Source organism: Scleropages formosus, chromosome 21, assembly GCF_900964775.1.
Source record: "Scleropages formosus chromosome 21, fSclFor1.1, whole genome shotgun sequence".
In the NCBI taxonomy this organism is placed as follows: domain Eukaryota; kingdom Metazoa; phylum Chordata; class Actinopteri; order Osteoglossiformes; family Osteoglossidae; genus Scleropages; species Scleropages formosus.
The window spans coordinates 22,062,592-22,074,714 of NC_041826.1; the positions used below are offsets into that span (position 1 = coordinate 22,062,592).

General features: G+C 41.0%; 1 protein-coding gene across 1 annotated transcript; it reads left to right on the top strand.

The window, feature by feature from the left end:
- The first annotated feature begins 1,789 nt into the window (after positions 1-1,789).
- On the top strand, positions 1,790-11,604 carry eif4e1c (eukaryotic translation initiation factor 4E family member 1c). Its single transcript, XM_018729975.2, has 7 exons — positions 1,790-1,848; positions 4,159-4,250; positions 8,978-9,073; positions 9,756-9,819; positions 9,961-10,074; positions 10,350-10,489; positions 10,812-11,604. Exons 1-7 carry the CDS (start codon positions 1,831-1,833, stop codon positions 10,924-10,926), a joined length of 639 nt encoding a protein of 212 aa, XP_018585491.1. The 5' UTR covers positions 1,790-1,830; the 3' UTR covers positions 10,927-11,604.
- Positions 11,605-12,123: the final 519 nt, after the last annotated feature.

The following is a 12,123-nucleotide window of genomic DNA, read 5'->3' on the forward strand; positions in this document are numbered from 1 at the left end:
TTTCTGTTCACCCAGTACAGGGTAGTTGAAAAAGCAGATGTTTTCCTTTGCATTGTCCTGACCCATCAGAATCGGAATCGGCATCAGAATTGGAATCAGAATCCAAATCAAAATCAGCACCCGAATCAGAATCGGAATGAGAATCAAAATCAGAATCTGATTTATTTGGCCAAGTATGCACACACATGCAGGGAATTTGGCTTCCGTTCTCAATGGCTCACAGTGTAGAATAGACAAAAAAAAAAACATACGTACATACAACAACTACAAATATACATTGAATAAATGTAGTTTGCTCCTTGGGTTTCAAGTCAGGTGTAAAAATCAAAAGTCACTGTCGCTGAGTGGAATGAGACCTTTGTCTGAACACCAGTCTATTCAGCCAGCATGCATTTGGGTCAGATATACTATAGATGTCCACCACACAGATGTTAAGGTAGTTGTTTCAGCTGGCAATATAATGAATGTGAATATTTAAAACAAAAATATTACATACAAGGATACAGCGGAACCATTTGACTGTAGAATTTGGGGAGTGCGGAATTACCTTTCGAACCGTGTGTAAGATACTTATCTCATGGACATTTTTGTAATTGCTTGCTTTACTTGAAGATGCCTGAGTTGTACTTGTGTGTAACTTGAAATTTGTCAAATATATGTATCCAGCACCAGCTTTTCAAAAGTGTTTGATTTTTTTTTTCTGGTGTTGACAGTGTAAAACAGATTAGCCACACATAAAGTGACACTTTACAGGAGTCTTCACTGTATTTTCCGTTGTTTTAAACAGCAGAAATAAGCTTTTGTGACGGCGTGAAATAAATCACTTTACATGAGCGTTAAACAGCATTTTTGCAGACTTGGGAAAATTCAACATTTAGCATTAAAATCAATGCCCTTCTTTATTGGTGATTTTAAAATAAAGATTTCTTTATATTTTGCACTTGGATCTCTGTGAATTTAATTCATTTAATAATTAGAATTCTTTTATTATGAATAAGGGCTGGCCCCCCCATGATAATGACTGACAATCCAAAAACTGACAGATGTTACAAAAAATGGTAATACTTATCTGCAGTTTCACAGACAGAAGGTATGTGAAATAGGACAATGAATGATGAGTCATATGCCAGAAGTTCTTAGTTTAAATTAGAAACAATAATTTTGGATAAATACACAAATACACTTGATGGATCTGTGGAATAATGAGTTTAAACATATTTTTTCTTCATCTTTCTAGACTTTTTCAGACGTTGTAAATATCAGACAAAAGGAGAAATCATTCATTGTGACGTCATTATGAAGAAACGGAAAGAATTGTCCGAATCTGACATTATCAGTACTGCTTTTTAATTCCATCTTGAGAAAGAATACCCCATGGTTTCTTTTATTAAGTTAATTTTTTTAATATATCACACGACGTCCTGCATCATGTCATACAGAACATGAACACTTTAACCCTTCCAGACTGAACTATGTGCGCAATTTCTGAGAAAATGATTTGAGAAATTAATCAAATTAATCACCTTTATTAATCCAAAAGAACAACGAAATTAAAATTATGCTGAACTGCCAATGAATTACATACGTTGCTGAGGAATGTCTGTATATTGATATTAGTGTTATGAATATTCAGAGGGGAAAATATCTCACGAAATTCTATAAAAAAAAAAACGTTTTACAAGCACGAACTGCTGAAAAATCCAACATGTTCACGCAAGAAGCGACAAACGCGAATTCCTGCGACTGTTTGACCCCAGCGGGGTTCCGTAGTTCCGTTAGCGGTCGAGTGACGTAGGAGCGCCGAGCGGACGGCAGAATTTTACAGGCAAGATGGCGACGTCGGAGCCGGTAAGGTGGAGAGAGTTTGTGGACGCCCAAAAATTTAATACACACACGAGGAGCACATCTGGCAGTTCGGCGCTCAGAATTGTACCGTTGTAAATCACACATATGCAGCTACGAAGCTCTAAAGAGAATGCGTTGTGTCTGGAGTCGCTTAGCGGTGTCAGTGTTGCCCGGGTTGTGACATGTTGTTCACTGCATGCTGCTACGTCGTGCTAACGGCAGCAGGACGAGGGAGGGGACGGACGGACGGAGCGGGAGGGCGACGTGGTTCTGGAGCCTTCACAATTCTCGTTTGTACATCCGCCCTCGACTCTATTTGTCGGCCTGCGCCTGCACTTCCAGGCGAGACGCGTTCGGTTTGGCGTTATAATTTCACGAGCGGCGCGGTGACGAAGCGGTCCGTCGTCGCGCTGTTGATGATACTGATAGCGCGAGGGGACACGTGCTGTCTGTTCCGCTCAACGAGCTACATCACGGCGGATCATGAATGAGCGCCCGCCTGGTGGAGTCGCACTCCTAAAATGGACATGGTGGCGCCATCCGCGCGCTCCCGCTGACCGCTCAAGTGGTCACTCGCTGCCGACGAGCGGAGGGAGCGGGATGGGTCGTCGCGCGCCGCCCGCGGCCCTGCCTCAGGTTGCCTGTCTCGTGCTGTCACTCGGCGCGAGGCTTCGAACCTTCCGTCCCATTGCATTGGCCCGTGCTGCGTGCAGTGAGTCGCGAGCTCCTGCCCGGGGGGCCTTTTTGAAGTTTTTTTTACACCGTCGTCAACGTGGGAATCGCATCGCTGCCGCTGCCTGCATTTATTAATTTATTAATTTCTCTGACACTTTTACAACAAAGATACAGTAAATAATAAACTATTTTCTCGTTTTACTGGAGCAAGTAACCCTGGTCAAGCAATGCTACTACAGCCGGAGGTGGGATTCGAACCCGCGACCTTGGGTCTAAAGGCAGCGGGCGGCTCTAACCATCATCTGTCCCAGACCCCGAAGTTACTTTCATCTACATTTTTATATCATGTCATACTCTGAGCTGTTGTTTCATAGCGAATCGGCCCTTTTTTTCATTCAAACAGTGTAATTTACCCCGCCGTGACTTGACATTCATTGTAACTTAGATACATAAAAAGGTGTCAACATTTCGTACACAATCTGTATTCTAATTCTGTCCACATCAATGATCATGGTAGCCTCAGCTGAATATTTAACTTGCAGTCAGTTTTGTCGCCATTGGCAGTGAAGATGGAGCTTTTGGGGAGTGGTATGTTTACAGAAAGTGTCTTAAAACTCACCGCTTCCAGACTCGCTGTGCCCTTGATCTCTTAACTTCATGTAAGGTGTAAATATTCGTGCACCATAAGATCATCCCCGATAAACCTTTACACAGCTACTCCTGTAATGTAATGTAAATAGATAGATATACTTTATTGATCCCACAAGGGAAATTGTTACAGCAGCAGAATACAATAGCATACAAAAAAAGTTAAAAAGCAAACTTGCAGGTCTTAAAATACTTGCAATATAAAAATATAAAACAAGTGAAAAAAATACAAGATAAAGACATGTACAATTCTATATACAGTTGGAGGAATAGTAAGTATTTGAATAAATAAATAAGTGTGTAATGCAGGTAGTGCAACAGTATGTTGTGCAGAATGGCAATATAATCATTATAAAGTAGTAACAAAATGAACTAACAATAGTGCTGAATTGTTCATCTGTCACACAGAGGTGAGCTGTTGAACAGTGTTATTGCGAACGGTAGGAATGATTTCCTGAACCGTTCTTTACGACAGCGGAGCTGGATGAGTCTATTAGAGAATGAACTTCGCTGTCTCTGCAGTAGGCTGTGAAGTGGGTGGGATGGAGTGTCCATGATGGAGAGCAGTTTGTTCAGTGACCTTCTATTCCTCACTGACTCAGACGTCTCCATGTTCTGTCCAATGATGCTGCCGGCCTTACGGATGTGTATCTCAAAAATAATTAGTAGGAAGGTGATCGGGAATTGTCAGTATTCTGAGTTTTATGCAGCTACTCATGCGATGAACATTGGTTCATTTGGTGGAAAGAAACAAACTGCACTTAATAATCATATGTCTGCATCTAAGTGTCTTTCTGTTAATGTAATGAACGCATTGTATTTTCTATGAGATGTACGTTGCTTTGGAGAAAAGAGACTCTTAAATAAATATATATGGAAATGTTGGAGGTCAGTGTCCTTTTTGTTGTAATAAAACAGGGTTTTGGGTGGATTTGGATTGTTGCAGACAGTCTGCTAATGTACTACATTTTCTGCTTTCTGTTCATGCAGCGCAAAACTGAAGGTGAAGAAGGTGCCACCGAGGCTCCTGTAGCCGTAGTCGCCAGTCCTGAGCAGTACGTCAAACACCCCCTGCAGAACAGGTACGCAAAACTGTTTCCTGGAGGTGATCGGCGAAGACCGTGAGAAGACAGTTAAAAAAAAAAACCACACAAGAAAAGAACATCTATAAAGTGTATCTAAAAAACACTTCCAACCGGAGCTGGCATACATAAAGAAGGGCATGTCTACATTCTGAAATAGTAGTATGGGATACAGGTCTGTCTTTTAGTGACTCAGCATTGCTCACAGTTACAGTGGCATAGTTAAACCCTGTTTTACCTCTGAAGAATGAATGCTTTTCACGTGCATTTTAACTACAGACATATCACTTAACGACGGGGAAACGTTCTGAGAAATGTGTTGTTAGGCGATTTCGTCGTCGTCCAAACATCAGAATGTATTTATACAAACCTAGATGGTATAGCCTCGATCATAGAGTGTACTTACACAAACGTAGGTGGTATAGCCTCGATCATAGAGTTTACTTGTACAAACCTAGATGGTATAGCCTTGATGCAGTAAAGAGACACGGAAAGCATGAGATTGACACTGCTGCCAGCGTAACACACCATATTGTTTTACAGTAAACTTTTTTGCATGTAGAAAGAGTACACTGTAAAATAAGGATAAAAAGCGTAGTACAGTAAATACGTAAACCAGTAACAGGTGTTTATTATCATTATCAAGTATTATGTACTGTACATAATTGTATGTGCTATACTTTTATACGACTGGCAGTGCAGTAGGTTTGTTTGCAGCAGCACCTCCAGGGATACGTGAGGAACACGTTGCGCTACGACGTCGATAGTCGATAATTTTTCAGCTCCATTATAATCTTATGGGACCACGTTGTGTATGTGGTCAGTCGTTAAGTGAAACGTTGTTAAGCGCTGCATGACTATTTCAGTTAGGGTCTTTTTAAGAGAGATTTCTTAGATGTACATTTTAATGACATTCAGCTAGTGATTTGTGAATGGCTGAAATGTAGTCTTGAGTAATTTGGACCAGGAAGTAGGACCACTGCAACAGTGGAAGTGTTCTTCATTTGTCATCAGTTATTTCTCAGTTCCTTATAGATGCTGTGCAAGTTTATCTTTAACTTCATTGAATGGATTATGGACAGCTCATTTCTCATGCTTACATACATATCAGTGTTTTATGATATTGTAATTAAGTGGGAACAGTGAACAATTGGCACAATAGTTTTGGAGCATTTGTGCAGTAAGGCTTTAATAAGTCAGTCCCAAGGTGGACCAGGTGGCATGACACAGTTGCTACTGAAATTTTTTTTTAACTACTTCGGTCACAAATAAGATCGTTGGTAAAATGCATGGGACAAGTTCAGGTATTGTCGTCTTCGGAGGGTCGTGTGCTTTATGCCGTTATTGCTCTTCCAGTCATTCATCTTGCAGGCAGTGGTTTGACTGTAGTTTTAAGTGCTCAGACTTGTACAAGAGAAATTTTGTATCATCCCTGATTTGCTGAAAAATAACTACACAGCCCTGCAGAGAATCACGTTTTAAAAGTAAACGCTTATGTAACTACATAACCAGAAAATATGCCTTGCTATTAGATTTTAAAACGCAGCTGCATAGCAAAGTGCCGCATCAACAAACATTTTCATCCATCATCCATCATCTATGCAACTATTTGTTTCTGGGCTGCTGAACAAACAGAACACGGGTTTTATATATCTTTGCCAACATTGGACCCAAAGCAAGTACAGTTATTTCTGTACAAAACTGAGATTTAAATATTTTTGGAAGTGGAGCTGCAGAACGAGTTCCAAATAAGACAACAAGACCCCACTTCCCTCTCCTTTACAACCTTCTGTCCCATCACCTCCTTAGGAAACTGCAGCAGGAATTCCATAAATGGTACCTTGAAGCCCCTTGATTATTCCTACAGTTCCTTACACATTTTTTTTTTTAAAGTATACTTTACGTAGCTCTCTTATAAAGTAAAATCCAAAATCGTTACCACCGCTAAACCGTGTACAGTGAGAAGAAGGATTCCTGCATGAATAGCTCCTAAAATGTGATTTTTGTCTGGTTAATGAAGACAGTCCTGTTTACTAAGCACACATTTTTCATTTCCATATTTTTATGTTTTCTGTTTGGTAAGCACTGGAACCACTTTTATTGGCAAAAATCTCCCCCACATACTCTCTGTATTAAATTTTGATGTCGAGCTTTGTAATACAAAATAATACCAATGGTGGGCGATGGTATGGCGTGTCCTTGTGCTCATCGTTGTAGGATGACCATTCCTAAGGAGTGATGGAGGCCCAAGTCTTTAGACGTCCTTTTGTAACCCTTTCCAGTCTTATGACCTTCGAGAGTAGTTCGTCTGAGGTTCAGTGAAATCTTTTCCTTAGGCCAGAATTCTGTTGTGATGAGCAGGTAACGAAGCCTCTTTTTTTTTTTTTTTTTTTTTTTTTTTTGGATAAAATTTTAAATACGGCAGCTCGGCCATTCACATTATCTGTAAGTGACCTTGATTGTTTAAACCATTTGTTCACAAAAGATATTGAAATGTAAAATGTGTCTCTTAGAAAAGGCCCTTTTATTCTGACTTGATCACATTTTAGGAGCCACTCGTGCAGAAATTCAGATGACTCCAAAGTGCTTTCAAACTTTTTCTCGCAACTGTGTTTCTCGATACGTGTTTCGAAATGTCTGATCCATGCGAGTCCCAGCACTGTTGTTTGACTGTCATGCTCATAATGTTGACACGTGTGAATGTGCATAAGTTCACTCGTGTGCTGTGTGAGGAAACACGAGCGCTCGGCAGTCCCTCGATAGCTACATTGAGGGTGCCGACATGAGTAAACATGGTAACGGTAGCAATACTTTTAAATGTTTTTAGCCAGATTAGCAGGCATTCATTGCTGTGCTAATAGGTTTTGGGTCCCTGTGACCTGATATTTTATAAAAAGCAGCTAAAAATAGATGGCCAGGTGGATGGAAAGAACAATGTTTCCATTTGTGTTTAGATTATCCAGTTAAATTTTTTTTTAAAACTTTATTTATTAATTTTTTTATCAAATATATCAAAACATCACAACACATAAACCAACACATCCACAACTATGTACAAAATAATCTCACAAAAAGATTATCCAGTTAAATTTGTAGAAGTTTTGTTCTTCCCAACACGTTACCTCAATGTGCTGAAGAAAGAATAGACAGCACAGAAGTGCATGCTTTTCAGTGCATTTTAATGATAAAATGCATAATTTCATGACTTGCTCATTAGCAGGAAACCCAGGTATGTTGCTTAGCATTGCTTCCAAGTTGCATTGCTTGCGCAGTAACCAAAACAATGCAGCTAGGGCTATAAAATGTTAAACAAGCACTCGGGGATAATGGCACACATTAAGAACCATGTGTGGTTTATACACGCAGCCGCTCAGACTGGTCTTCTGTGAGTTCAACGTGCTTCCGTTCTTCCTGTAAACTGTGGTGTTGCTCCGCTACCTCTAGGGGTCCTCATACCTTTTGTGTGTGTTCACCTGTAGCCTTGAACACATTATCAAGTGTCTTTATTGTCTGTATTGGGTGCGGGGGGGGGTGCGGACTACACCGGGTGACACCAAAATGACTGTATAAACTTTGTGTGCAGAAATGTATTATTTTTCATTAAAATATCCCTGCAGCTCGCTATAAAAACAAAAATATTTTTCGTAATAAAGCCCAGTTTACGTGTATCTGTAAACCTGCAAGGATAAAACTCTTCGCTTATTGAGTTTTTGAACCTTCTAATGCTCTCCGCTCACAGCTCTCATTATTACCCAATTACAGTTACAGTGATGCTTCCAATCACGTGGTTCTGTCTTCACGCGCTTGTGTTTCTATCGCCGCTGCTGTTTTTATAAATGGTGGTTGCCGATTTTGTCACTTTTTCTGGTGTTTTAGCTACAATATTGTGGTAATTAGTATTTGTGAACCTATATCAATAACATTAAAATAAATGTAATTTTGATGTAGCTGTTAAACGTTTTTACTTCTATTGTTTTCTTACCGAATTTTCTTTTTAACCACATGAAAGTAAATATATTGAGAGGATGTGCATATGATATTATAATTTAAAGGTGTAATTTTAATTTTCCTAGTTTATGTCACTACTATTGTCATTACATTCAGTGATATAGGGGAATTACGATTTACGAGTAACATTGGTACAAAAAACATTTCTAAGGATTCTGTGTGGTCTGGTACTGGAGGAGGTCCGTCGGGGGTAGTGACACCATGAGTTGCCGCACTGGGTGACACCAACCCTAGTGAAGCCACTGGATTTATTTGTACAGGTCACACCGAGAGTTTGTACCACATACACCGATGCCTGTTTTGTCCCCAGCTGATGCAGAAACGACTGCATATGAACCGTTCGGCCGTGCTTAAACCTAACAATTAAACCGTCAGCGCAGTCGCCATGTTTAATTTAAAATAAATTGGTAAATCATACAGACACAGAAGGTTTTATGTCTTAATATTGAATAAATGTGTAAATGATACAGTTTGAATATCTGCACATGCTTAGCAGACACTTTTACTGTGTTCCATACTGGGATGTGTGGCAATAAACGAGATGCATTTGTTGACAGTAGGAGCGAACAATAATATCGCAATAAGTGTTAAGATCTATAAACTGAAGTGTAATTGCAGCAGTTTAAGGTGAATGCTGAGAGGAGCGGTATGACTGAACGCCTGCGGAAATAGCTGAGTAATGAGAGCCTCTCTAAAGCTTCACGTTCTGTCCTTTGCAGATGGGCCCTCTGGTATTTCAAAAATGACAAAAGCAAGAGCTGGTCGGAGAACCTGCGTCTCATTGCCAAATTCGACACAGTGGAGGACTTCTGGGCGTAAGTGCCAGCCTGCAGAGCGCCTCGCCGTAATGTCTGCACAGCGTGCTGGGGTCTTCCTTTCCATTGGTTTCCTGTGTGAAGAACTGTCAAAGGTGGTTTTGACGGCACTGCTCAGACGAACATCGCGGAAGAAGCTGTCGAGACCACGAATGTTCCAGCTCCGGCAGAGTTTGACATGGTGGTTGTCCAGTTCTGCAGGACAACATGCATCTGATGTGTATAGACACCACTTTGTATGTTGCATTTAGTAGGAAATTCTGTAAAGGATCAATGAAGAGCTCAGCTGCAATAAAGTGTGAGATAGTTTCACCAGGACCAAGGTTGAAACCCTTTGGGGAAGATGATTGTCCCACAGTACATTTTATCATTACAGCAAATGGTCACTGACTGGGCATCGTGGTACCAAATGGGACAGTATTTACACTGCTTCAATGTTCATGTAAAAGAAGATGAGTGATACTGCAGTCTTCACCCTGTCTGTGTGTGTGTGTGTGTGTGTGTGTGTGTGTGTGTGTGTGTGTCGGGGGGGGGACACACCGGCTTTGTGTAGAGCCAGCGGATCCATGAATGTGACAAGTGTATCGGCGGACCCCTTCATCTTAATTGATTTGTACAGAGATTGTTGGTTCCAACGTCTTTTTTGCAGATGTTCATATCCCTACCTGCTCTTGTCTTATAGGTTATACAATCACATACAGCAGCCCAGCAAGCTTGGTTTTGGCTGCGACTATTGTTTATTTAAGGTAAGATGTGAATGGAGAGCGTGTCACTTGGCACTCCTATGCGTCTCGTGTCTTAATAGTGGTACTGCTCCGTGCACGTGTGTGAGGTGCTGCGTGAAATGCTGAGCTTTATAACAACCACCACTGTCCCTTGTGTTTCAGGATGGTATCAAACCCATGTGGGAGGATGACAGGAACAAGCTAGGAGGACGGTGGTTAATAACTCTCAGCAAACAACAGAGACACAATGACCTGGACCGCTACTGGATGGAGACTGTAAGTTTTGCCCCTTTTGCTAGTCATGCGGTTGTCGGGGGGGGGGGAAGCTGTGTGATGAGTGTCAGGATCACATGGTCCACGTGTATTTGCACTGTAGTGTGTGTGTATGGATGTGCGTGCGCGATTGCTTTTCATGTCAGATATGTGGTGTATGTGTGCTTTTTGGTTTGTCTCGCCTGTATGTTTGCTTTGTGACACATGCTTCTGTGTGTATACATGTTTTTTCATGGTACGTTTATGTGCGGCGAGTGACACGTTCGTTTGCTGTAAAGCTACTCTGCTTAATCGGGGAGTCTTTTGACGACGCCAGCGAAGACATCTGTGGTGCGGTGGTCAACGTGAGACCGAAAGGGGACAAAATAGCCATCTGGACTGTAAACTGCCAGAATAGGGAAGCCATCATGACGATAGGGTAGGTACAGCTCGCACCTTTGTCTCCTTTCACCACTCCTCTTTGCGTTTGTTTCGAACAGTAGTGCATTCTTGCCTTTTTCTTTGATCAAGTCCTGTAGCCTCCTATTTGACCCTCATAATGATAGTGCATATTGCAGAGTGAGTCCCCACCAGTGCCTAACAGCACTTCCAGTACGTGCACATAGACGTTACTCTGTGCACATAGTCGTAGTTACGGGTGATTTTTGCGTTCATGCATGTAATTGTGCGTCATTTGTAGTTTCAAGAACGTACGGCATTTGTCAATGGACCCGCCTTACAGTGTTGTGTTTTTCCACTAGGCAACAATACAAGGAGCGCCTGAACGTACCTGTTAAATCCCTGATTGGGTACCAGTCACATGACGACACCTCCAGCAAAAGCGGATCCACAACAAAGAACATGTACACAGTTTGAAGAGAAACCATTCAGTTTACTATAGGTTTATAAATTACCCATCATCCATCTGCATCATATTAATTCTTTTTTGTCAACTACTGTAGTGTTCTTCCTTTAAAAAGTTAATATTTACCATAAGAATTCTGCCTCCTTCATCAAGACCAGTATGCCAAAAAATAACTATCTAAGAAAAAAAAAGGGGGGGGGGGGGTCCGCTGAAGGTATGCTGATTGAACTTAGTTTAATTCTACAGTAAGTCTGAAAAAGTGTGAGACTAATTTTGACTACCCCACATGAGCAGGACACGAGGTGTGAGTAAAGACGCCCTTGTTAGTGTTTGCTTTTCTCGATGCCACGCAGCGCACTCAGCCAGGAACAGTATGTGTGTCACTTTGGCGTTTCTCCTGCAACACCTGAACAAAAGGATGTCACACAGGTTTCGGGAGGATCACTTGTGCTCTTGGGTTTGATTCTGACTTTTTTGGGACTTTTCAAGTTCTTTTTTTGAGTTTTGAGATGCGTTGCGGTTTAACAACTTAGTTTGAGGGCAATGAATTCAGTCCATAGTTTGAAGTTTTTTTTTTTTTCTTCTTCTTTTTTTTTTTTGTGGGGGGGGGGGTGCTTGCTTTAGAACATTTTACACACTGCTCCCATGATACACTCAGACATCCACAGTAGAGCATCATACACACGCACGCACCACGCCGCAGCAGTGCACTTGGAATCAGCTTTTAGGAGAGCTTCCCAATATTTTCCTCCTAATAATACTGTAGGCATTTGCTATGTTTCACACTACTTCTTGGTTAAATCAGATGAACCAACATATTCGTTGTGAAAATTTTGCTCATAATGTATCTATCTGTAATCCCAGGATGTATATTAAATTCTTTGAAGTAAAAAAAAAAAAAAAAAAAAAAAAAAAACTGGAGTGCTTTGCATTACTGCCGGATTGAGATGGTGGTTTTTTTTTGCATGATGTCTCCAGTTAAAAACATAGTAGAGTCCAAAAGTGGCCTCCTGTGCGCTGACTGTGTTTCTACTGGGACATCAGCTCACCATGTTGCGAGTTATCACCTCAACAATGTTGTCATGTGCGCATGACTGACTGAATATAGAATAAACGATATTAAGAGAATTAACGAAATATAGAATGACCAATAAAAAGGTAAGCAAGATTAATGGATTTTTACGTCATAATTGTATGCAATATCTTGA